We start from the raw sequence: 27,492 nt of genomic DNA, 5'->3' as shown, positions 1-27,492 counted from the left end.
TTAGAGCACTGATAATTTTTTTTCTCCAGTGTGGATTCTCACATGTTGAGTGAGATGAGATTTCATGGTGAAACATTTTTGGCATTCAGAGCACTGATAAGGTTTATCCCCAGTGTGGCTTCTTATATGCTGAATGTGATTGCTTTTTTGACTGAAACATTTGTGGCATTCAGAGCAATGATAATGTTTTTCCCCGGTGTGGGTTCTTATATGCTGAGTGAGGAATCTTTTTTTCATTAAAACATTTGTCGCATTCAGTGCACTGATAAAGTTTAAACCAAGTGTGGGTCCTTGTATGTATAGTGAGTCTCCTTTTGTTAATGAAACATCTCTGGCATTCGGAGAACTGATAAGGTTTTTCCCCTGTGTGGGTTCTTATATGCAGCGTGAGACTGCGTTCTTCACTGAAACATTTCTGGCATTCAGAGCACTGATAAGTTTGTTCCACAGAATGGGTTATTGCATGTCGAGAAAGACTTTGTTTGTTACTAAACCTTTCCTGGCATTCAGAGCACTGATAAGGTGTTTCCCCAGTGTGGGTTATTGCATGTTGAGAAAGACTTTGTTTGTATCTGAAACATTTCTGGCATTCAGAGCACTGATAAGGTTTTTCCCCAGTGTGGGTTATTGCATGTCGAGAAAGACTTTGTTTGTATCTGAAACATTTCTGGCATTCAGAGCACTGAAAAGGTTTATCCCCAGTGTGGGCTCTTCTATGCTGAGTGAGACTGGATTGTTGACTGAAACATTTCTGGCATTCAGAGCACTGGTAAGGTTTATCCCCAGTGTGGTTTCTTCTATGTATATTGAGATTGTTTTTGTAAATGAAAGATTTCTGGCATTCAGAGCACTGGTAAGGTTTTTCTCCAGAGTGGGTTATTACATGTCGAGAAAGACTTTGTTTGTTACAAAACCTTTCCTGGCATTCAGAGCACTGATAAGGTTTATCCCCAGTGTGGCTTCTTATATGCTGAGTGTGATTGCTTTTTTGACTGAAACATTTGTGGCATTCAGAGCACTGATAGGGGATGATGTCATGAGAGCACACCTGGAGCTGTGGAAGTTACAGAAGAAGGGCTGCCCTGCTGCCTTAAGACTGCCCTGTTGCTAGAAGGACTGCCTTGCTGTCTGAGAAGGAAGACTGGACCTTCTTACCTACATCCCAGTGTCCTCTGATACTGCCTCACTGCTCGACCAAGCTACCACTTTAGCGAGTAAGGTTCTATCTAAATTTAACCTCTGCCTACCTCTGGAGGGCCTTGGACTCTATACACACTGTACCTCACTTTGGTGCAGTATACAGAGCCAGTTTCTTACAATACCTCACAGTATGTCTCTCTCAATTCACATGTGATTTTTGTTGTCCAGTGGAAAGAGCAAGCTACTTCTGGTAAACTTTTGCAATGCTGGAGTTACACACCGGGTTGAGGGCAATATAACTCTGCTGGGGTCTGTACTTCAGGATAGCATCTTGAAAGGTCAGAGTTATCACTACATTTTTTTACAGGGGATTTCAACACTTATATGTGTGGGGACATCATGCACTGCAGGTATACTGATCCTGCGTTCTGAATCCTACGGGGATGCTGTTATCTTTTTAAAAATACTACTGTTTTTTTTTACATTATTATGGTGCACATTTTGTTTTCTGCACTTTGTTCTCCTGATTGTTGCTGCCTCCCGCCTGCCGCGCACCCCGTTCCACCGCGGTCTATACCGTTTGTGTGGAGGGTGAAAGTGGCTTCATTTCTCCTACGGCCGGCTGGTGAAGGGGTGGAGACATGGGGGTTGGAGCTCTAATGCGCTAAACTAGTCTCCCTACATAATAAGTATGCCCTGTCCTCCGTGCAGCGGACACGCGCAGCGGGCATGCCAAAGGCAAGCCCGTCTGCCCCCGTCGGCACCAAGACCGCTCCAGGGGCCAGGGATGCTGCCTCTCTGCCATGAGTTGACTGCCCCAGGCTATGGTATTCGAGGGAGGCGCTTTTGGAACTGGGGAGGAGGAACACACTGTGCTGTGATAGTATGTTTAACATCGAAAGGCTGCACAGAAAGGGGCCGTCTGCCTGTACAGAGTGCCGCATTTTCTGCTTAGGAGGACAAGTGAGTAGTCACTTGGGTAGAGCAACTAGTGAAATCCCCATTAAAAGTAACAAGCCACTACAGGGTTTTCTCATTAACACTAGATCCCTGATTAAGAATACGTGGCGTTTGAAGACTTTATGCTCCAACATTCCCCTGACTGGGTATTTTTAACTGAAACCTGGGCAAATCAGTTTTCTGGTCCAGAGCTTGTAGAGGCTATTCCAGCTGGCTTCTGACTTTTTAGACTGGACAGGGAGGGGCGCCGGGCGGTGGCCTAGGTATTTTGCTCAGGGATTCCTTCACTTTTAGATCTGAACCTCTCACTTCGTCGCTGGATTCTTACCAGGCCCTATATTTTTCAATGAATTTTACCCCTACGGAGAGCTTTTCAGGGGTCCTACGTTATAGGCCCCGGGCTCCAGGGCCTTGTTTAGCCAAGACCTGTGCAATAAGTTTAAACCCTACCTGGAGAGAGCCAATTTTACTCTTCTGGGGGACTTTAACTTTCATTTAGAAAATAAAGCGAACCTGGACACGCAAACGCTCATGGAATGCATGAATGGCTGCGGTTTTGCACAACTAGTTGAATTCCCCACACATTCTGTGGGTCACACCCTTGATGGAATTTTCTCCAATGATCATCGGTGGTGGTGTTGGGTGTGCCACTCCCTTTGGCATGGTCGGATCATTATGCTATTCCTTTTCAGCTAAGGGGCAAGAGATCAGGCTCCGCCAGCTCTGCCAATAGGGAGGTGGGCAAAAAGCGAAATTTTTATTTGGTTACTAGTGAAGAGGTCGCCACTGCTTTTGCTGATTTTCAGCTCTCTGAACTTTTAAGTGCTACTGCAGGGGCTGATATCTTCTCTGAGAAGATCATAGTGGTGATGGATACCCTGGCCCCTCTAAAACCTTATTATTCGGCAAGGAAGAAGCCTTCTGCACCTTGGTTCTCTGACCGGTTACGTAAGATGAGACAAGTGTGCAGAAGAAAAGAAAGGATTTGGCGGAGGGATTTGGCACCACAGGGTAGAGACTTACATAAGCTTTCCCTGAAAGCTTACAGAGCAGCCATCGTCGAAGAAAAGGGAAGCTACTATTCTAAACTGAGAGCCTGTCATCTTCCAAGGAGCTTTTTAACATCTTTAACTCCCTTGTCGCGCCCACTGTCTCAGATGCGGTGGAGCCATCCCAGGCGCTCTGTGATAGATTGGCCTCTTTTTCTGCTCCAAGATATCGGACATTTATGTGCAGTTGGAGATCTTAAACGCGAACAAGACACCCAGTGGTCTCCCTGTAACCTATGTTAGTGACAGTCCGAGAAAGGTGACTTCAGCAAGTCTCTCTTCTTTTCCAATCCTCTCTCCGGAATTAGTCGGGAAATTCAATTCAATTCAATTCAATTAACTTTATTTCGATAAAAAGATATCATAAAAGTTCATAGGCAGTACAATAAAATACAGTCATAAAAATATTTATAAAACCAGTATATACATAAGTACTACACATATGCCTTAGTTAATCGAATTAATCACAGTAGGGATATAAATATGAGTTGTTTGTAAATGTAACATTTTTCTTAAAAAAAATAAATAAATACTATGTAAACATTTCCTATAGACATTATCGATACCAGCTGTAATCAGTGATCTTATTTAGGTTCATATTTTCTCGCCCGCTTTTTTCCTTATGAAATACACTGCAAGCAAATACCTACTAATGCCAAATACAAAAACCTGACGCGTATCTTTTAATAAGATTCTTTCTGCATCTCTGCACCTCCGCACTCCTAGATTTCTACAAAGATGTTTAATCCACTTTATCCGTTGTGCCTTATAGGCAGGGCAGAAGAACAGAACATGCGTGATGTCCTACCTCCCACCTCCATTACACATGGTACATTTGTCATCACTGTTATTGCTCCACCTTGCAACACAACTTTTTAACAAGAGTATTGTATACCTGAATTTAAGGTATAAGGTTTTAGCTAGTGGTGGGTTCACTTCATTCAGGAAGGATTCATAGTGGGGGTCTATTTTGAACAACAGAAATTCTCTGGTTAGAGAGCCATTTGATATGTCGTTAGTTCTGTGTTCGTTCATATAGGCCCAAAAGATAGCTTTTAGTGTCTTGCTTGAATTAGGGGTTAATGCGTAAGGGCTATTCCAAAAATGTGACAGACCTACCCTCTAAAACCATACTCTTATGTGTGTGAACCATGTGATAAAATTGGAGGTATCCAGATCTTTTAGCTCCTCTAACTCTGCTCTATAATGAAGGAGTGTCGGTGTGGTCCATAACCGTACCCAGAACATTAGTGGTCTAAGTATTGCGAGATGATCAGTGCGCCTCATCTTGAGGTCTAACATCATCGGGATTATAGGGGTGCGCACGGGTATCTTTAGAAGAGATCTATAGAATATATTTTCTTTCACCTCAAATGATTTTTTACATGCAGGGTCCCACAGTTCGGCCCCATATAAGGCAGCCTCTTGAGCTTTAGCTCGGTACACCTCAAGAGCAGGGAGCACTGCTTTGTTCTGGCTATTCCCGTGCCTTTTTAGTATGGGGTGACTGTTCTGAATTAAGAGTAGCTTACTTTTTTCAATTTGGGTTTTCCACTGCATTTTAGAATCAAGTGAGACCCCCAAATAATAAAAATTTTGGACATATTCCAGTTTTTGGTTTTTGAGCAGATTTCCTCTGAAAGAGCTGTGAGGGTTTATGGCCATATATTTGGTCTTGCTAGCATTTATCTCTAATCCCTTGTCACTGCAGTAAGAGGCAAAGGAGTTGAGAAGACGCTGTAAGCCATTTGCAGTTTGAGATATTAGAATGGTGTCATCTGCAAACAGTAGTGATGACACCACCTCTCCCCCCAGTTTAGGTGAATCATTTCTACATTTGCTAAAATAAATAGGGACATCATTAATAAACAAGGAAAAGAGGGTAGGCGCCAGGACGCAGCCCTGGCGCACTCCTCTTCGTATGGGGATAGGACTCGTTAATTCACCCCCAGGGCCCCACCTTACCCTAGCAAAGTTGTCACGGTGTAGTCTTATTAGCTGCTCTATGATATTAGCTGGTAGTCCCTGTTCCTCAAGTGCTTTCCACAACAGATGCCTGGGGATAAGGTCGAAAGCGGCTCTTAAGTCAATAAATGTCCCTTCTTTAGACTAATGTATTTCCATGTCAAACAGCAAAACCTGAACACTTGATCTACTGTGCTGATTTTGGTTCTAAAGCCCGCTTGGAATTTGGAATGTACATTCCCTTTTTCGATCCATAGGTTAATTCTATTTAAAAGGTGCCTAGCGTATATGTTTTGCAGTACATCTATCAAACTGATAGGACGGTAATTTACTGGGTCTCTCCTATCCCCCTTTTTGAAGATACAGATAATTACTGCCCCCCTCCATAAAGCAGGTATTTCAGCTCCCGCAGCTATAAAATTAAACAAGTGATTAAGATACGGCCCCCAGATGCTCGGCTCGTGTTTATACAAATCTCCTGGAATGGAGTCTAAACCGGGGGCTTTACTTTTTTTCACCATATTTATTGCTAAAATTGTTTCCTCCAGGTCAAACTCCAGGATACTCTTTTCCTGATTAGATACTGGGTGGCAGTCCCACTCGACCTCAGAATCCGGGGCTGCGTATAGGGAAGTGAAGTGGCCTATCCACGTGTTTTCTTCCAGATATACTTCTCCGGTACCCTTTTCTTTGTGGTTTTTATTACCCACTAATTTCAAAAATAAAAAAGAATCTTTGTTCCTTGTTGCCGCTAACATGATTAAATCATCCCAGGCTGATTTGGCTTTCACAAGAACTTTCTTATATCTTTGTCGCGCTTCCCTTACCTTTGAGCTTTTATCCTTGGTTTTAATTGAGTTTATTAGTTCAGATTTGGCCCTCCGGCAGGCTTTATTATACCATGGTTTCCCAATGGGCCGCCTATTTCCAATTGCTGAATCTGCTTTAACTGTCTATGTTAGCATTGGTACTATTGCACTAAAGAATCCCTTATGTAATTCCAGAAACAAATCCCCATCCATTATCCATTGGAGCATCAGTATATGTAAGGGGGGAATAGGTTAAGACTAATAAGTTGTACATGTTGGCTAACTTAGTTCCATTGTCCAGAATCTCTACTCATTTGACTGCTCGACGGTTGTTGGAAACAATTACATTATCGGTTCTTGTAGGGTGGGGACTAATGGGGTCTGCAATATTAGGTATTATCGTACCTTTTAATAGTAATTCAATTGGCCGGTGGTCACTTTCCAATCTTAGCTCTACCTTGTAATCAATCGCATATTTCCAAAGGTCGAGGGACAAAACTATATAGTCTAACTTTCTATGGTAGTTATTTCTATAAAAGGTAGGAGCCATCAAGGGAGACGGCCACTACATGATCTTAGCCCATTGATCATCATTACACTCACTATTTGAAGTGCAAGAGATGTGCAAGAGACCGATTTTAAACTGGATATTTCAGGTATCTCGTTTACCATGTCTTCCTCCTCGTGAATATGTTCCAGTCCCTTTATTGGCTCATATTCGCAATTAAAATCACCTCCAAATATTACACCTGCACCTTTACTATTCTCACTGATGATCTTTTCCAATTGGGCAAATACTAGTGATTCTTTTGATACCAGGCAAGGTCGGCTATAAACATTATATACATGCAGGGCCCAGTCACTATTTTAATGCCAAGGATGTCGGGAGAGTGCGTCTCTAGCTGCTGCACTGTTCCATTGATGGTGATTTTAGTCCAGATAACTAAGCCTCCGGATGGCCTACCTCTGGGTGAAGGGGTGGCTGCAATAAAAAAAACTCTTGTAACCCACACGGTGTACATTCTTAATAGCCCACGTGTCCTGTAATAGACATATATCAAATTTCTCAATGTATTTATTCCACCCCGGGTCTATTATGTTCTTCCTTAAACCAGCTATATTCCATGACATAATTTAAATAAGTGTCAATTGGCTCAGTAGATACAGTGGAATTAATAATAGTATCTGGGGTCACTTCAATTGAAATGGCTACATCTTTGCCACACATGTTATCCTTAGTCACTTCTTCCATTATTTACACATATGGTAGATTTATTGCCTATACCTGTATTAGATTCCACCCTTGCCTGACTCCCCTGGGTGTGTAGTGGATGCAGTCAATCCACTGCTTCCAACTGGGATAGCTCTTGGAACCTATTGGACAGAGCAATCAAACTTATAATGTTGGGGAAGGCTATAGTTTTAATGTGATGAGGTTTGTAGAAATAAAGCAATGGAAGAGCATGAATGTTTGTTTGAGTTGTGGAAGTTTCTTCTTGGGATCTTAACAGGGATCGAGCCAGATGTGGGTGTCTAAAGTTGATGACTATACAGTCCCCAGTGATGTCTTTCGATGAGACTCCCACCCACCCTACCCTTCGTACCATTATGATATCGTTGGGTGCCCTATGATTAAAAATTTTATGTTTGGCTAGCAACTCGATGGTTTTATTTTTTAAATTACTCCAAGATTCCAGTTGATTTCTTTTTAGTACCGGAACACCTGTCAACACAATGACATAGGGGCATGAGGCGGGAGGGAGGTCCAATGCATCCATATTAGGGACCAAATCTGTCCCCTTAGGGCTGTATTGTATATCGCTACCTAATTTGTGTGGGGCACCATATATATCCTTATCTATAATTGGAGTTGGTGGAATCCTCCTCTTAGGTGGAGACAGACCAACCAACTCCTTGGTGGCATTAGGGCATGGTCTATCTAGATTAGTCCCACCTATATCCTTTGTGTTACCCACTGGTGCTTGTACATCAATATGCCCCCCAATCTTTATTAGTGGAGCTTTTAGTGTAGTGATCAGCTCTTGACCTTTCACTACTAGTGTTTTCCCTTCATCTATGCTCTTCCCCATATGGATAACAGCGGTGTTAAGTTAGACAATTTCAGCATTCAATCAACGGAGTTTACTGTTCAGTGACTCTTCTTTTTGTTTATGAATTAAGGATAGAGCTGTTTTTAAAAAGACTGTCATTGACTGTTCAATGCCTTCTAATACTCCTGTATCCCTTAAAGAATCATTAACGTAAATGCCTTCAGTTTGTGTACCCATGGTCCTTAATATGAGCCCTAAAGTTACAGTTTCCTTAGGTGTGACCCCCCCTTTGGTAACAGATTTCTTTTTTTTCTAGCTGATTTCCTTCTCCCTGGTCGAATTATCGCTCTTCTCACTATTAATTTGCCCCCTTGAGCCTTCGCAGTCCGTAATCTACTCGAAATGCCCGGGCTTGACGCTAAGTTGACTATAGCCTGATTTATGGTTGAAAAGGAATCGCAGAAGGGCTTTCATTATTAGGATTTTGCATAACTTGGGCCGTTTGAGATAATGGATGCTCCAATGTTGACGTGTCCATTTGGGTAACATAGGTCGGCAATGTAGAAGTGTCCAAGGAAAATCTTCTCTGTACAAGGTCCATCTCACGTTCTACAAGTGCCTCCGCTCTTGAAATAAAATCTTCCAAAGTACCATTACGTTTAGACACAGATATTTTACTCAGTGTAGGTCCAGACATAGTCAATGATTATAAATCGATAGCACAATATATAAGGGAGTAATGAGCAGGGCTATGAACGGCTCGCCAGCTCAATGAGGGGGATTAACGACAAACGCTCACGACCAATATGAAACAGTACCTTTACTCTGTTTAGATGAACTTCAAAAGGAGTGGGCCCAGCCCGGCCTCCTTCGGCCTGTGACGGCCTAGGACGGCCCGCCCTTTGCCCGGGCTTCGCCCGGCTCGTCTCACGCGCGTTCCCGCGACGCGGGAGGCAAGTGGATTTTGAATCGCCTCCGGGCGCGGTGATTGGCAGGGGCGGCGTCAGCCGCTGAGGAGTCTGGATGCTGTAGTCCTCCTCACTGCGGCCGCGGTGACATGTGCGGCGGCGGGAGGACAAGACAGAGCAGGGCAGCAGCGTCGGCTCAGGACCCTCCAAGATTCAGGAACCACAAAGTGAAGAAAGAATGCCCTAAGCGTTTACTTGCTCGGGAAATTACTTGAGGGAATCAAATCGGGGTCGCCCCTGGATCCCTGCCCTCTTAAGGTCCTGAAAGGAGCCAAGGGGGCCCTTGTCCCCTTTCTTACCGTGGTCCTGAATCTAGCCATCTCACAGGGCCAGTATCCCCGAAGATGGAAGGCGGCTGTGGTCAGGCCTCTTTTGAAAAAGCCTTCGTTAGACCCGCCTAACTTGAATTTTTTTTGCCCCTTTTCCCTTCAGCCAGTTCTAGCAAAACTCCTCGAAGTCCATCTGAACTCTCATTTGAGTGCCTATCTGAGGGAACATCAGATTTTGGATAGCTCACAACATGGCTTTAGAAGGTTCCATAGCACGGAGACAGCCCTCACTGCAGTTGTGGATAAGATTCGAGTACAGGTGGATGCAGGGTACACCACCCTCCAGATCTTACTTGACCTTTCAGCAGCTTTCGATACCCTGTCTCCCCAGAGACTGGTGGAGCATCTTAGGGAGATAGGGGTCGGGGCTCGGCCTTGGATCTTCTAACTTCTTTCCAGGAGGAGCGGTCCCAAATAGTCAAATTGAGCAGCTTCCACTCGGAGTCCTCCCCTCTAGTCTGTGGGGTTCCTCAGGGCTCGACTCTGAGCCACACCTTATTTAATATCTATGTGGCCCCTCTGGCAGGGGTGGTAAAGTCATTTGGGTTGAAAGTTTTGTCCTATGCGGACGACACCCAAATTATGGTGTCACGCATAATGTCAGGGATTCCGCACAGAATTTTAAGAACTGCATGTTAGCAGTCTCGTCCTGGATGGTGCAAAACTATCTCAAATTGAACGGTGAGAAGACAGAGTTCTTGGTCTTTGGAGATAGCCTTAACATTTGGTCTAGGGAGTGGTGGCCTGATGCCCTGGGTGCCTGCCATATCCCAGTCTCCCAGGGGAAGAAGCTGGGAGTTGTGGTAGATGATTCCCTTTTCAATGAATCTACAGGTCTCCAGAACAGTGGCCGCCTGTTTCGGGCTCATCCGGATCACAAGGAAGATCTCTCAGTTCCTCTCACTGAAAGCTCGTAAAAACGTGGTGGTTGCGTTGATACTGTCCAGACTGGATTATTGCAACGCCCTATATTTAGACATCAACAAAGGGCAGCTGCGACGTTTACAACTTGTGCAAAATGCGGCTGCCAGGTTGGTGATGGACATCCCTACACTAAATACACAATTAACAATGGGTCCAAGGGGAAAGTGATTAGAGACCAAGTAGTATTATATCCCCCATCCACAGTATGCCAAAACAAAAATGGATACTACTGGTCTAACAATAAAGTAAGATGCAACCAAAAACTGAATCTATAGTAGCTGAGCATGTGTTAAACAGGAAAAGAAACCCATCAGCCCAGATTCTTGGGCTTTATCGATTATAGTCCCAGTATTTAAAAAGGGAGATCGGGACAGTACCTATTGTTATAGGCCTATTTCTCTTCTGGACTCTATGGTGAAGGTGGTGGGCCACATGTATCCTGGGTTGATGAAAATAACTTTTTATCCGATTTCCAAAACAGCTTTCGCTCAGGTCGTTTAAACCTGTACATGGTTCTGAACAAATACACTGAGGCTCGTTCCAGCCCCATATACCTAGCCTTCATGGACCAGTCCTCAGCGTTCAACTGTGTCAATAGGTCCAAGATGTGGCAGTTGATGTCCTCCATTGGCATTGACAGTAACATCATTTTCTTTCTGAGGGATCTTAACCGTGATTCAACCGAGGTTGTCCGCTATTCAAAGGATCTGAAAGTGTCCAGTCAGCTTGACATCAAGAGAGGGGTGTGTCAGGGGTAATTTTAGCACCCTTTCTTTTTAACCTATATATTAATTCCTTGGAGAAGGCCCTTTTGGCCACAAATGCTGATCGTCCCCAGGTAGACGAGCGTAGCCTGCCAGTCCTATAGGAGGGAAGCTAGGGGCCTACAACTTCTTCTGAATTATTTTGCCCTTTTTATGGAGGACTTGGACCTTTTGTTTAATCATGCCAAGTTGTTCATTAAGCAGGTGGGACATCGTAAAGCTAAGCAGTTTACTTTTAAACTCGGACTTTCGTCAATGCCGAAGACAAATGTTTTCTCCTATTTGGGAGTTGTGTTTGACGATTCCCTCGGTTGGTGCCCTTTGCTTACTTGGAAGAAAGGGGATCTAGGGAAAGCTTTTGCAGCTGTTTTTAACTTTGCCAGCAAAGTAGGAGGGAAGCCAATGGGGTCTCTTTTGAAGATATATGAAGCCAAAAATATCTCAAAGGTTAGCTATGGGGGTGAGATATTGGGCCATATTGGGGTAGGGGCAGTACAAAGTGCTGAAAACTCTTTCCTGCAAAGGCCCTTTCTGTCCCACAAAGCACCCCATTTTATGTCGTGCACGAAGAATTGGGGATGCCTTCCCTATCAGATTTACTGGCTTTCGCCCCCTGGACTTGTGGCTTAATATTTGGGCTAAGCAAGAAAATACACTTAATAAAGACGTCCTATGGGAATGCCTTTCACTTGACCATGTCTCAAGCATCCAATGGCTCCAGTATATAAGAGTTGGCCTCTCCAGGGTAGGTAGGAACTATTCGTTAACCCTAAGCGCATATGTAAGAGGGACCTTTCTCTGGTCAAAGAGTGTTTTTTAAAGAATGAGCTGCTGTGATAGAGAGGGAAATGAGCTGTGTAAGCCTAGTGTGCGTAAGTACATTGTGTTAAAAACTGTACCAACCACCGAACCTTATCTTCTAGGGCTTAAAAGCATCCATGATTGTTTTCTATTGACCCGGTTTCAGCACAACCTCTTCCATTACCTCATGGCACACCCTTGTGGCTCCCATAGAGGCCAGTGCCTCAAGCCCTGTGGCTGCAACGGTGAGTCTCCTCAGGACATGATGCACGTTATAATGTTTTGTAGTTTTAATGCTGTCCCTAGAAAGTTATTTATTATTCCCATTCTCAAAAAAGTGGGTTTTAGGCGGGTGAGACCAGCTCTTATCTTTTTACAACTCGTCTCTAATGACACTGTTTTGCATATGCTTAACTTTTTTCGGGTCGCTGTTAGGCTCAGGTACTTCTGTACTGTAATTCATGAAATTTTATCTTGTGTTCTGATTAACTTGGACATATTATATTTGTCAATCTGGAACTTGGAAGATGTTTTATCATTTTATGTATGACTTTTATGGTTTTCTTTTATAATACCGAATAAAGTTTGTTGATAATAATCACTAGGGGATTCATTTACAGGGTAGCATGATATCCCTCACAATAACTCCAGGAGTCACAGTCCACACAATGTACATGTTTGGTTCCGCCTACTTCCAACCTAAAATATAACCCCAATCACATGCCCAAACCTGCTGATGCCAATGTGGTCCTCCGTCAACCCGCAGACCATATTTTTGGCCCCTTTGAATGCGCCCCTACAATAAAAATGCTGCAGTTGTAAATACATATCAACAACCATTTGTTGTGTTTGAAACATTTTATTGAATAATAAAACCTAATAAACATAAGCTGATTATTAAAGCAAAACAAAACATCAGTTGCTATGCACATAGGAGACAAAAGTTGTACATAAAAATCAACATACTGTAACACAGCAAAGTTATGTAGAGCACAATTCTTAATTTCGGGCAATCTTTAAAGTTCAACAATAGAACCGTTCATAAAAAAACAGGAAAGGAAAAAGGTGGGATACAGTGATTTCATTAATGTAATGCTTCCTACATATAGAAAAACAAATACTAATTATTTTCCTTAAGCAATAAAATCCTCACATTAAAATACTAAGAGAAATATATTGAACATCAAACATTTCATATGTAATTAGAATTCAATTTGAATATTTTAACCTCCTCAGCATTATTTGACTCATGATTACAACCTGAATGCTTTCTGGAAAGGAACCACCTCATGGGTCTCAAAATCATATATTTTGCAACAATACGATTCAAATGATAAACTTGAATTTCAATTCAAGTTATTGATTTAGGCCTTTTTGGAGATCAACAATTTTAAAACTAAACAAAATCCATACATTTTTGTGAAATTGTCACCTAAACTTTAATTCAATTCACCTTCTAATCAAACACTTCCCATTCCAGCAAGCATCACAGGACCACTTGTTGTAATTTTCCTAATTAGTGATAATTATACGGATGGCTGGGTGCACCCTGATGCCTCATTATGTACGAGGGCCTTTGGTGTTCGTCTGTACTAAGCGAGTGACAGAGTTAGTGGAGTGTTTATTGCTCTCTATGTCACTCTACTTCTGAGCACCTAATACAGCTTGTACAGTGGTTACGGTCATCTGGTCACCTATATTATGCTTAATATAAATAGTGCACAATTTAGGTGTTTGTGTCTGCCTACAACGTGGACCTGATACGATTAGTAGTACCTACAAGGTGGATGGTACAATTCAACAAGAGTCTAAGATACTTCCGCACAACTGACTTTGCATCAACATTACATGGCATCAGTCTTGCTGGCAAGCCAACTTAAAACTTATCAGTATTGTATCCATTATTATCAGAGACTATACTTGCCTCTTGGATACCACTTTACAACAGAATTTTATTAATTTTCCTACGGTTGTGTGTGTATAATAAAACAACCTACCCACCATAAATGATCTATCTATTCATCTTTTTGGATTCTGGAGTAGCATGCTACTTGCCGAAAAGCGCTTCAACAATTCATCAGGGGTAGCAGGCGCTATATAAATGCAAACCCTTCCCTCTTCTATCCCTCCACTATCTTTTTGAACCCAACTAACAGACCAACAGACCAACATGTCCAGCTCTCAAATAAATTTTATATTTCCTTACACTAATTCATCACTAACCATTTTTGGATCCTGGAGTAGCGTGCTACTTGCCGAAAAAGCGCCTCAATGTTCGTCAGGGGTAGTAAGCGTTATATAATTGCCAATACATTACAATTTCTGTTTGCATCGGGCTGCACTAACATGAGGATAGAAGTAGAGAGGGGCTTAGAGTTGATCTGCCCAGAAAGTAGCATACAACAGAAAGTGTGTGAACAGTCTATATGTTGTGCGCCTGGCAGAGAAAAACACAGCATACAATATCTATCGAAGAGTCTATTGGCTCAGTCAAGGCTTGTATTTTTAATACAATTAATGTTCGCAAGCACAAGGATAGGAAAAAAGCTTTCTAAATATACAAAAGAAAATTGGATGATTTTTACACTCCGGGCCAAACCCATCTCCCATGTAGCAGGAAGGATACACTGTGAATGCGATATCCTTTGTGGAAATGTGCGCCTCTACAGGAGTTACATCTGAATTATCAAAAACATACCTACCCCCAAAAAGAAAATGTTACTGGGGCAACTGGAAAGTAAATGTAAAGGAATAAATAGGCACTGTATCAATACTGAAGGCATTTTGGACAAACCGTGGTTAAAAGTTTCAGATGGCAAATTCGAGGAACCAGGCTACCAAAGCACAGAAATGCGACAGGAGCCTCCAGCTCTGGGTCAGATTCCTGGAATGGTGCACGCGCCGCAGGGACCAGATTTAGGGGGCACACAGCTTTCTCTTAAACTATCTTGACTTATATGGTGCAAAACTCTAGGGGCTTTCATTATTTGGTATTACAACGCATAGATATAGAAAACAGATCCCACGCTCCGGACTTCAAAAGAATAGATTCTTAGGCATTCTGAATTTTTTTTGTGCAATTCATGTTCGCAAGCACAAGGATAGGAAAAAAGCTTTCTAAATATACAAAAGAAAATTGGATGATTTTTACACTCCGGGCCAAACCCATCTCCCATGTAGCAGGAAGGATACACTGTGAATGCGATATCCTTTGTGGAAATGTGCGCCTCTACAGGAGTTACATCTGAATTATCAAAAACATACCTCCCCCCAAAAAGAAAATGTTACTAGGGCAACTGGAAAGTAAATGTAAAGGAATAAATAGGCACTGTATCAATACTGAAGGCATTTTGGACAAACCGTGGTTAAAAGTTTCAGAAGGCAAATTCGAGGAACCAGGCTACCAAAGCACAGAAATGCGGCGGGAGCCTCCAGCCCTGGGTCAGATTCCTGGAATGGTGCACGCGCCGCAGGGAACAGATTTAGGGGGCAGCACACAGCTTTCTCTTAAACTATCTTGACATATATGGTGCAAAAATCTAGGCGCTTTCATAATTTGGTATTACAACGCATAGATATAGAAAACAGATCCCACGCTCTGGACTTCAAAAGAATGGATTCTTAGGCATTCTGAATTTTTTTTGTGCAAGGAGGGATTTAAAATTAAATATGTTGCCTGCAAAAGGTCAGAGGGCACGGCGTGCCCCGGAGTGTGCATGATTTGGTTCCCATAACTCCTTGCAGGAAGGAGCTCGTGAATTTGAGTCTCCACAGATCTGCCGTGGGATCTCTGACGGGTCAGTTTATCTCTCCAAGCAATTCATTTCTTCTTGGTTACTGCTCAGAAACCGTCAGACGAGGTCCATTTTTCATGGGTTTGTCGTACTCCAATCTGCCATAGCTTCCAGGCACATGGTGATAAAACAAAACGCCTTATTAAAAGAACAAAGATCGGTCAGCAGGTTTTACAGCTTTTTGTTAACCATTGAAAAGGTCCCAAATCAAGAGAGGGAAAGGCAGAAAAGGAGAAGGTGATAAAGAGAGACAGCAAGGATAAACAAGCACAAGCACAAACACAAGCGTGTGTTCAGAGTTTAAAGCCCTTACTAAAAGCCTCGCAGAGCAGCGCATTCGGGCTGGCTCAAGCGAGACCTAAAAATGGTGTTCAAACCAATATAAGTATAAAGAAGGGTTTTAATATACAAAACCATCCAGTGATCGTATTAATCTTCATAGAGTGGTGAATTCACTGGTGGTACCTAAACGAATACATACATAGGAAATATAAGAATGGTTTGAAAAATCTAGGTCAGACATTTGAACAACTGTACTAGCGTTTCATTTCAAAGCTATTCAGTCCAGGACATACAAACCTGTCCGAACGGGACACAACCATATAAGATTCACTACAATAACAATATACTGTAGAAAGTGTTAATCCGCTGACGTGGGGAAATGTGCCTCATCTCACAGTGGCAGGTGGCTCATGGTGACTCTCTGCCCAGTAAAAGAATTATATCAAGTGGAGCATGGTAAGAAAATAAGTCTTAAATATTTGGAATGGCTTTTGGTTGAATTTTATAAAATGTGCAGCAGGTGTCTGCAACCAGTCGATCGCGAGCTACCAGTAGCTCCCAGACGCCACTGGATTATCTCACAGCTTTGAGTTCATTTTTAAATAAGAACAAGGTCATATTTTCCTTTTAAAGTTAAGGGAAGGCTGTGTTTATTTTATATTATTATCATCAGGCTGCATCTAGCAGAGTCTGATAATGTAAATGTTAATTTTTTTACCAAGTGCACGATTACCAAAAAGGCATCTTGGCACTAGTGTCATTTGAAACCTGACAGTCAGGGATATAAAATACCTAAACATTTGCCTAGCAGTTAGATGAGAACATTAAACTATGGCCTGAAAAGAAACGCCTTAAGTCCCTTCCTGAACTTCAATAGTTGAGGCTGACCTCAAATGATTGGATAGAGTTTCACCATTTGGAGGTGGAGTAGGAGAAACATCTTCCTACCCAATGGACACTTTTTATTCTGGGTAAACATACCTGCCTAGTATTGCTGGACCATAGAGTACGAGAAGGGGAATGTCATTTGAGCATCTTGTAGGAAGCGAGGGCCAACCTGATGCAGTGCCTTGTGGGCACAGCATAAGGCTTTGAATTTAATTCCTGTCCTAATGGGCAGCCGATGGAGGTCTTAAATGGCTTCAAAGGCTGAGCAGAATTTGGGGAGGTTCTTCATCACTCTTGCTACCACATTTTGGACGGTTTGCAACCTATTGAGCCAATATAAAGATCAATGAAATAATCCATTTTTGATACGACAAGAGCCAGGATAACACTTTTCCTAAGCTTCATGGGAAGGAAGGGCAAGATTTTCATTGAGTGTTTTAACATAAGGAAACAGGAAGAGGTTACCTGATTGTAGTGGTCAATAAAAGTGAGGTTTGAGTCAAGACGACTACCCAAATTTCTAGCCTTCTGGACTGGGTGGAAGGGGCTCGAGACTGTGTGGCCACCAAAAGGTGTTCCAGAAGGAGGAATCCTTACCAAATCGCATCCAATTAGCGATGCTAGTCATACTCGTTCTAAAATCTTTTGCCACTTTTTCAGGTTCTACAGTAACCAATACCACTATTTGGGTATCACTGGCATAAAAGAATGTAGAGAACAAACAGGATCGAACTAGTTAAATAAATTGAGTGCTGTATGCATTAGGCAAAGTCAGCCTTATTGAACATCTCCGAAACCCCACAATGAAGTGAAAATGGAGCAGAGGTCAAATCTTCCAAAGGTACCAATTGCTCTCTGTTTGACAAAAGGAACCTGGTCAGTTTGATTGCAGTACCGTTGATGCTTACACTTTCTAAACGGCTTACCAAAGAGAAATGGTTAACCGTATCAAATGTGTCCGAAAGATCCAATAAGATCAAGGCTGCATTAATCTCCTCTATCCACAATGGATCTGTTCTCTTCAGTTACCGCCGCTAAGGTTGACTCTGTACAGTAGTAGGGTCTAAACTCTACTGTTGAGTAGGATCCAGACAGTCAGTATTTTCAAAAAAGGCGGTGATCTCCTGATTCATGGCCTTTTCTTTAATTTCATAAGGAAGAGGAAGGACCAATTTGGATCTGTAGTTCTTTACATCTGAGGGATCGAGGGAAGGAGTCTTCAGAAGTGGCAAAATCAATGCCTTTTTCCAAGCATCTGGAAAAGAGACGGACTTGAGCACCATTGTCATAACAAAGGGAGATGAGCAGAAATGCTAGCTGAAACTGATTGTAGGGCAAGAATCTACAGGGCTCCACATTTCATAGTGTTGATAAGATTAGAGACTTTGTCTTCAGAAAGTGGGGTGAATGTACTCATTACCAGGAAATGGTAAGTTAGTTTATTCATCGTACGTTCCTCCACTGTATCTGTCCCTAAAGATGATCAGGTGTTATCTTAAAATTCAGGAATATTTTATTTACTTTGGAAAAAAGAATTTGGTTAGTTCATCACAGCTTTTTGGCTGGGAGTTGCTAAATGTTTATAAGCAAATGATGAAAGTGATTTAACTGTGTTTGAACAATAGGCTGTAATTCTTCCTCCAAAATTGTTATTGGTGCCTACATTTTCTTTGGCATTTCTTGAGATCATACGAGTACCATGGCGCGGAAGGTTGCAGACAGATCATTAGACCTCAATCTAAAAGGCCAAACTTGACAAACTGTCTGATAACAATGCGCGAGATGATTAGCCTTGAGTAGCTCAAGATTTTCACTGATCAGAAGTAGCTCTCACTACAGAAAAGGTTGAAGATTCCTGTTGTAAACACTTAATATCCCCAAAATCAAATAATTTGAAAAATGCAAAAAAAAAACACAGAAATGTGCTACAAAACAAAGAGTTTCCGTTGGTCCAGTTGCGAAAGGAGGCCTGTTTTTACACTTGCAATAATTGTCTAGGATAGATAGGACAGGCATGATGCAAATTGTGAAAGGGAGATGGGCACACGTTACTTACACCCTTTTCAAGTGGGAGTTCAAAAATATGGATCCAGCCCACAAGGTTATGAGTTTCCCAGAAGTGTACTGAACCCCAGACCGACCGGAGCCTTGAAGCAGCAAGAGTATATTGTAGATACCAGACAGCCCAAGAGCTCTAGAAACAGCAGAATCTACCCTCCAAGACTCTACACAAGAACAACAAGCATTGAAAATGCAATAGGTCTCAGATTTATTTGAGTTAGAGCAAATGGCATTGTAAATGGCAATGCCTTTTAGCCATGTGTTATGGAGTGTATGCATGTGGTGTGTAGTGAAATTATGTGGGTTGGATTGGAATTGTTAGTTGTGGAATTGTGTGGCGTGAAATTGGTTCATTGCGTACAAACCATTTCAGTATGGCATCTGTGTCCACAATTTTGATGAAGTGCAATTTGTATAAGCAGGTTAGTCAAAAAGTCCACCCAGGTGTGGATATCCGATTATCAAGTAGTTACATTCCTAAAGGCAGGGGAGAGTTCACCCAGTGCAATGCAATAGGTCTCGCATTAAGTTTGAGCTATTGGCATTGCAAAATATTGCAACACCAATTGCAACAAAAGTCTATAAATTGTAGGACAAAAAAATGTGTATTTATTTTTGTAGCAATGGTGGCATGCTGCTCTTTAGATGAATATGTTTAAAAGTAAAGTGCGCCATACTGCCATTGCTACAATAGTTAATTGTGGATGTGTTAACAAATGATGTGTGCACGGATGGCTGGTGGTGGGTGTGCCTGTAGAAATTGTGCACTGATGGCTGGTGGTGTGTGTGCCTGGTGGAAGTGTGCACTGCCGGCTGGTGCTGTGTGTGCCTGGTGGAAGCGTGCACTGACGGCTGGTGGCGTGTGTGCCTGGTGAAAGCGAGCACTGACAGCTGGTGGTGTGTGTGCCAGGTGAAAGCGTGCATGGACGGCTGGTGGTGTGTGCCTGGTGGAACTGTGCACTGACGTGTGGTGGTGTTTGTGCCCGGTGAAAGCGTGCACTGACGGCTGGTGGTATTTGTGCCCGATGAAAGCGTGCACTGACAACTGGTGGTGTGTATGTCTGGTGAAAGTGTGCACTGACGGCTGGAGGAGTGTGCCTGCTGAAAATGTGCACCACATAGAGCACCACTCAACCCCCAAAGCCTACATCACCACTCAACCCCGACCGCATTCAGCACCGCTCAACTTCCAACACCTACAGCACTGCTCAACCCCACGGCATACAGCACCAGTCAACACGCAACACCTACATCACCACTCAACCCGCAACGCCTACAGCGCCACTCAATCCCCACTGCGTACAGCACCACTCAACAAACAACGCCTACATCACCACTCAACCTGCCACGCCTACATCACCACTCAATCCCCACCGCGTACAGCACCACTCAACCCGCAACGCCTACATCACCACTCAACCCGCAACGCCTACATCACCACTCAACCCGCAACGCCTACAGCACCACTCAATTCCCACCGCGTACAGCACCACTCAATCCCCACCGCGTATAGCACCACTCAACCCGCATTGCCTACATCACCACTCAACCCGCAAAGCCTACAGCACCACTCAATCCCCACCACGTACAGCACCACTCAACCCGCAACGCCTACATCACCACTCAACCCGCAATGCCTACATCACTACTCAATCCCTACCGCGTACAGCACCACTGACACTTTGGAGGATACCTGTTCTTTCCTGCCCGAGGGTCTGGACAAAACCAATACATCACTAGACAGCGTCTCTGGGCTGTTATCTTACACTGTGTACACAAAAATGAAAGCGGAATATTGGTTTCTCCCATGCTCTCCAGACCGCCATCTTTAGTTGGGTTACGTTTGAAATGCTGTTATGCTAAGATCAGAAACATGTTGAGCAAAACAATGAAGAGCAAAAAGATGGCACTGCGAAAGTCACATAATAAGGCACAGGGTGGCTATTCCTAGCTATGATTTGACTGCATTGCCCTCTCTGACTCCAACAGCTTAAACAACATTGCATCCCTTGGCTAGCATCAGTCATTGAAGCTCTGCCCTGTATAATGTCACTGACCATGTCATGAGTGATGTAATATGTGACGTCATCAGCAGTGCATTGCACGCGCAAGTTATAGTGAGTCCAACTAACTATAACGTGGGAATTTCAATGGTTTTATGTCAGTAAAATTTCCAGGTAACTATAACTGGTGTGAAACCTATGGTTTGTTCAGTGAATTTAAAAGGTTTTTAAATGCTAATTCCTAACTATAACTGGTGTGAAACCTATGTTTTTTTCAGTGAATTTCTTAGCTTTTTTAAAGGCTAATTCCTAACTATAACTGGTTTGAAACCTATGTTTTTTTCAGTGAATATATATATATATATATATATATATATATATATATATATATATATATATATATATATATAAAAATTGGTGTCTGCTGTGAAGAGTGCTGAAAATAACATGTCACACAAATAGATATATTTTATGAAACACAGGTGCCACATTCACAACCACGTGGTGCTCTGATTCCAAAGTCGAAGATAAAAAATAATTAAGTACTAAAACGCTTTGTGAATCAACAAACCTGAAGAGTGTTATTTTCAGCTTCGTTATAACTTAAAGAGTTTTTAAAGGGTACTGAATTAAAGAAGGCAGGGCACAAGGATATGGGTTCCTTTCTCAACATAGCAAACTGTTGTGTGCCACAAACCCATACAATACCGGGGGGAGGAATTTCCTAAGTACACGCTTAGTAACAATTTCACAGAATGTTTCAAAAAATGACAGGCCAGTAGGCAAGTTTCATGTTCTACGACAGTCCACACCACACTGGATGATGAAAAGATATTTTGAATTGGCACGGGTTTGTTTACAAAAATGTAAATAAACTGATGCCCTGGTCTGGTTTCAGGGACCGAGGAATGCTGACAGACTCCTACAGGTGAGCAATAGATTTGCAAATCATGGTGGGACCCACGAAACCTGCACCTGCTACACCGAAGAAAACCACGGTAAACCACGAAGCCTTACTGACCAGACTTCGAGATAGGATGGGACTAACTGGAAATGTGCTGAATTGGTTCGACTCCTTCTTACGGAACAGGACACAAAGATTCCTGGTCAATCATTCTACCTCAACCCCATGTCCTAACACAATAGGAGTCCCACAAGGATCGACACTTTCTCCAGACCTGTTTAACCTATGTTGAACCACTGACAGAAATTCTCCGAGAATCACAGATATCCTACCACATGTACGCGGATGATACGCAAATTTACATAAAGGTAGCCTCCATTGAAGACATTGATCGGATGAACAAGTCCTTAGGAAGAGCGCTGCAATGGTTATCCACCAACCACCTGAAGCTAAATGCTCACAAAACAGAGTTTCTACTAATTTCGCCACCAAGGTGCCAGTCGGAAATAAGGGAATGGACCAAACTAGAGACTGCACTAAACTGTACCCCAACATTAGTAGAATCAGCTAAATCGCTTGGAATCACCCTAGATGAGAACTCGACATGAAAGTTCACATTAATGCAATGACTAAAAGTGCCCGCTTCCACCTTAACTACTTAAGGAAAATGAAACCCTACATCTCTGAAATTGATCTAAAGTTAGCTATCCAATCTCTTGTTATCTCTAGGATTGAATACGGCTGCTCCACCTTAGCAGGTCTACCAAAAATGTCAACAGCTCCGCTAAAAGCCTGCCTCAATGCAGCGGCAAGACTGATCACAGGATCAAGGAAATTTGATCATATATCCCCTCACTTGAAAGCATTAAACTGGCTACCTAACGAAGCCAGAATGCAAATGAAGTTAGCATGTATAACCCACAAAGCGCTTCACTTCAACACCCCTAGATATCTAGCCAAGAAAATTAAGATATCTGGAGGTGACAGACCAGCTCGGAGTGCCGTTGGTCTACTATTGCGGCCAGCCAGATTCCGAAAGAAAAAGACTTACGACAGAGTATTCTCTGGAGTGGCCCCTAGAATCTGGAACTCCCTTCCTCCAAGCATCAGGAAAATTCGCAATATTGCATCATTTAAGCGGGAAGTGAAGAGCTTCATGATGAGCAAATACCTTGCTTAGATAAGATGCCCCGACCTTGAGCTGCTCTCAGAAGGAGAAGCTCCAACTGGAATAATATCAAAGCTATTTGGTGACTCAAGACTTGAGATTTATATAAGATGCAGAGATACTCTTACCTAATGACCTGAAGGGCAATGGGATAACATATCTTGACTGGGTATATGGCATATGATATAAGCGTAGCCTTACCCCACATCTTAATACGAATTGCTTGGTACCTGTGCTTCGCATATATACTATCTCTCATATTCATATCCACACTATCTACCTCATAACGGCCCTGTTTTTAGAAAAGGTTAACACTTGTTAAGCCAAAACTTTACCATCGCCTACCTCACCTCGGCTAGGAATATGGGCATATGATATAAGCTTAGCCTTATCACACCTATTAATGCGATTTGCACATGTGTTTGTTTGCATATATACTGTTCACATAATTGTATTCATTCTATTATATACCTCATATCTGTTTGTTTCCTATAATGTCAACACTTGTGTTGGTTATCTATTCTGATGTTAAGCGCTCTGATACCCACGGGTCTTGTTCGCGCTATATAAAACTCTACAATAAATAAATAAATAAATAAATAAATAAGATTCCCATCACTCCTCTCCCCAACCCACCCAGCGCAGTTGGATCCGAACTATTTTGTTACAGCCAGAATTGACAAGTCTCTCATTATTAGCATATATATGCCTTGGTAGAATAAACTAATGTATACACTACTAAATACAATAATACATCTGTAACCATAAAAAGGATATTTAAAATCAAATAGCAGCCCTTCCGTTCATTTGATGTCAACAGGTTCCATAATTCAGAATACAGGTTCAGCCACCTACAAAAGCTTTCAAATACAAAAGGCAACACTTCCGCTGATTACATGACAATATACGGGACAATGGGCGTATGCCTGGGGCAGGGAAGAGTCAGCATAATGTGGGTTACTGTCCCCCGCCCTCCGAACTCACAATCACAGAAATCAGTCCTACGGCGGCAGCTAGCAGCACACTTGGCCAGGAGCACTCTGGTAGGGAGTATGCCCAAGCAAAAAAGCAGCCAGCAGTCAGAACCGAAAAGAGCCTGGACCCTAGCTAACCAGGAACAGGTACAGTAGTTTTATCTCTGCAGTGGGAGGGGCTATCTTCCAAAACCCACGGGTTCAAATCTAGTCGGGTGGTGCGGACCCTGCAGTGTTTTTGCTATTTCGGTTTCATCCCATAGTATATATTCCAATTGCACATAAGGCTCGTGACATCCTCTGCAGTGACACTGTACTAGCATGATGTAAAATCTAAAACGCATTTTTAAGTCCTATAACGCACGAAAGAATCTCTCACTTTGAGCGACGGACAGAAGCTGCCAACCAGCACGGCCGGAGTGGAGAAGCTCACACGAGTCAGCCCAAGCCGGGCCTCCGCCTCCCTCCAGCGCAGCAGCTATCTGAACCCATCAAACCTCGTACACTCACAGCAGCTTAATAAACACAGATAGGCAGTAAAAGCCACCATCTTGGCTGCCAGCAGCTGCCATCAAGACAGAACTGTTTGTTTAACCCGGCTGGGACCCCCGAGAGCTCTGACAGCCCGCTTTAGATCAGAGCCACTGCACTCCCTGCACTGCTTTTATGGCATAAGGATTTTCTCCAGTGTGGAGTTTCTCATGGTGAGATAGCGTTTTTCTCTTCAGCTGTTCTGGCATTCAGAACACTCAGGAGATTTTTCATCAGTATGGAGCCGCTTATGGTTAGTGAGGCTGTGCCAATTAAATAGGAATTTCTGGCATTCACAACAGAAATTGAACATGAACAAAAATTAAACAAGGCAATAAAATCATTACAAATGGTGAATTGTCCTGTGAGGAAGGAAATGCGTATCAGTTTGATACAATCGACAATACGGGATGGGGGGGAAGCAAGGGGAATTGCAAGCCAGGAAACATTATAGCTGAAACATTAGTAGGAATGTCGGTTCAGGGGGAAGGTGGAGTATCCGAGACGTCTGTGAAGGGAGGTGTACATATTTCACCACGATAGGAGTTCCACTGGCCCCAGACTTTCCCCCATTTTTTGGGTCTGCCGCGCGCCACATATACTGTCTTCTCTCTAAACATGCACCAGTCCATATTCACCTTCCATGCCAAGATCGTGGGCGGTCTCTGAGATCCCCACAACTGTGCAATATCTCTCTTGGCAATCATATTCCCGAGGGTCACCCACTGAGTCTGCACCACATCATAATCAGTCGGCTCCCAAACATTCAACAAACAACGCCTAGCTTCAGGCAACAACGCAACACCCGTGACCTCCTTCATCACAGCATGCACTCGACTCCAGAACCGCACAACCGCCGGACACTCCCAGAGAATATGGAGGAAAGTGCCCGTTAGGCCGCATCCAAGCTTACACAACCCATCCAAAGAGTATCCCATACGAATCAGGCGAGGACCAGTCACATAAATCCGGTGGAGGACTTTAAGCTGTACGAGCCGGAGACAGCACTGAATAATTTTGATGGTGTATTTTCTTATGGCGCTTGTAACCATCTCTACCTCTGAAACTTTTCTGGCATTCAGAGCACTGATAAGGTTTTTCCCCAGTGTGGGTTCTTATATGCTGAGTGAGTCTCTTTCTTTCACTGTAACATTTGTGGCATTCAGAACACTGATAAGGTTTTTCCCCAGTGTGGGTTCTTATATGCTGAATGAGACAGCTTTTGTCACTGAAACATTTCTGGCATTCAGAGCACTGGTAAGGTTTTTCCCCAGTGTGGGTTCTTATATGATGAATGAGACTGTATTTTAGACTGAAACATTTGTGGCATTCAGAGCACTGATAAGGTTTTTCCCCAGTGTGGGTTCTTATATGATGAATGAGACTGTTTTTTTGACTGAAACATTTGTCGCATTCAGAGCACTGATAACGTTTTACCCGAGTGTGGAATCTGACATGAGCAGTTAGAAGTGATTTAAGTTTGAACTCTTTTGGGCATTCAGAGCACTGATAAGGTTTTTCCCCAGTGTGGGTTATTGTATGTTGAGAAAGACTTCTTTTGTCTCGGAAACATTTCTGGCATTCAGAGCATTGATAACGGTTTTCCCCAGTGTGGATCTTCATATGATGTGTGAGACTCCTTTTTTCACTGAAACATTTTTGGCATTCAGTGCACTGATAATGGTTTTCCCCAGTGTGGATCTTTATATGATGTGTGAGACTCCTTTTTTCACTGAAACATTTGTGGCATTCAGTGCACTGATAACGGTTTTCCCCAGTGTGGATCTTTATATGATGTGTGAGACTCCTTTTTGTACTGAAACATTTGTGGCATTCAGAACACTGATAAGGTTTTTCCCCAGTGTGGAATCTCAAATGTTCAGTTAGAAGTGATTTACAATTGAAATGTTTTGGGCATTCAGAGCACTGATAAGGGTTTTCCCCAGAGTGGATTCTTCTATGCAGAGTGAGATTGTGTTTGTAAATGAAAGATTTCTGGCATTCAGAGCACTGGTAAGGTTTATCCCCAGTGTGGGCTCTTCTATGCTGAGTGAGAATGTTTTTTTGACTGAAACATTTCTGGCATTCAGAACACTGGTAAGATTTTTTGCCAGAGTGGGTTATTACATGTCGAGAAAGACTTGGTTTGTTCCAAAACCTTTTCTGGCATTCAGAGCACTGATAAGGTTTTTCCCCAGTGTGGATTCTCATATGAATAGTGAGATAAGATTTACGGCTGAAACTTTTTTGGCATTCAGCGCACTGGTAAAGTTTTTCCACAGAGTGGGTTAATGCATGTCGATATAGACTCGCTTTGATACTAAACTTTTTCTGGCATTCAGAGCACTGATAAGGTTTTTCCCCTGTGTGGATTCTCATATGCTCAGTGAGATAAGATTTACGCCTGAAACTTTTATGGCATACTTTGCACGGAGAGTGATTTCCCCCAGTGTGGATTCTCATATGCTCAGTGAGATAAGATTTACGCCTGAAACTTTTTTGGCATACATTGCACTGAGAGTGGTTTCCCCCAGTGTGCATTCTGTCAAATTCTGTGAGATAAGATTTATAGCTGTATCTTTTTTGGCACAAGTAACTTTTTTCCCCAATTTCAGTTATTTTGCCTTGATTGAGGCGGGTTTGAACACTGAATTTGTTCTAACAGTGTTTTTAGAAGGTGTATTCCTAGGGTTAATATCTCTATGTTTAGTTTTCTCTTACTATTATGCCACGGTAAGAGTGAACCTGATTTTAGAGTCGGGCTTGCTTAGATATTGTTCAGCATTTATCTCTAAAGGAAATTGCGTGTAATCTTCTTAACACTTGAATTGAGCAAAATATGTCTGGAAGCAGCCCTGTAAAACCTGTTGAAATTGTTCTAGTAGATAATAGTCTTTAGGTAATAGCCTCTCCGGCAGTAAATTATTTTGTGACTGATGTTTCTCTCCAATCTATTTGTATAGGTTCTTAGCAATGCAGTAATGAGGTGTTGGTCTGATATTTAATGATTAAACTGATAAGTACCTTTTTGCACTGACGTAAAGGTAGTAACTGAGGGTGTTAGAACATGCACAGTACTATTGTGGATCACCAGTCGCAGAACATCAGTTCCTTTTATCCTTTCTAT

At 42.6% G+C, this 27,492-nt stretch overlaps 1 protein-coding gene across 1 annotated transcript; it reads right to left on the bottom strand.

The window, feature by feature from the left end:
• On the bottom strand, positions 1-27,081 carry LOC147737642 (uncharacterized). Its single transcript, XM_086939584.1, has 3 exons — positions 25,424-27,081; positions 24,984-25,003; positions 1-129 (listed from the first exon to the last, which is right to left on the bottom strand). The coding sequence occupies exons 1-3, from the start codon at positions 26,904-26,906 to the stop codon at positions 1-3; spliced, it is 1,632 nt and encodes a 543-aa protein (XP_086795710.1). The 5' UTR covers positions 26,907-27,081.
• Positions 27,082-27,492: the final 411 nt, after the last annotated feature.

This window comes from Lissotriton vulgaris, chromosome 1_1, assembly GCF_964263255.1.
Source record: "Lissotriton vulgaris chromosome 1_1, aLisVul1.2, whole genome shotgun sequence".
NCBI classification, from domain to species: Eukaryota; Metazoa; Chordata; class Amphibia; order Caudata; family Salamandridae; genus Lissotriton; species Lissotriton vulgaris.
The sequence above is the reverse complement of the archived record's forward strand: the minus strand, read 5'-3'. Positions and strand labels throughout refer to the sequence as shown.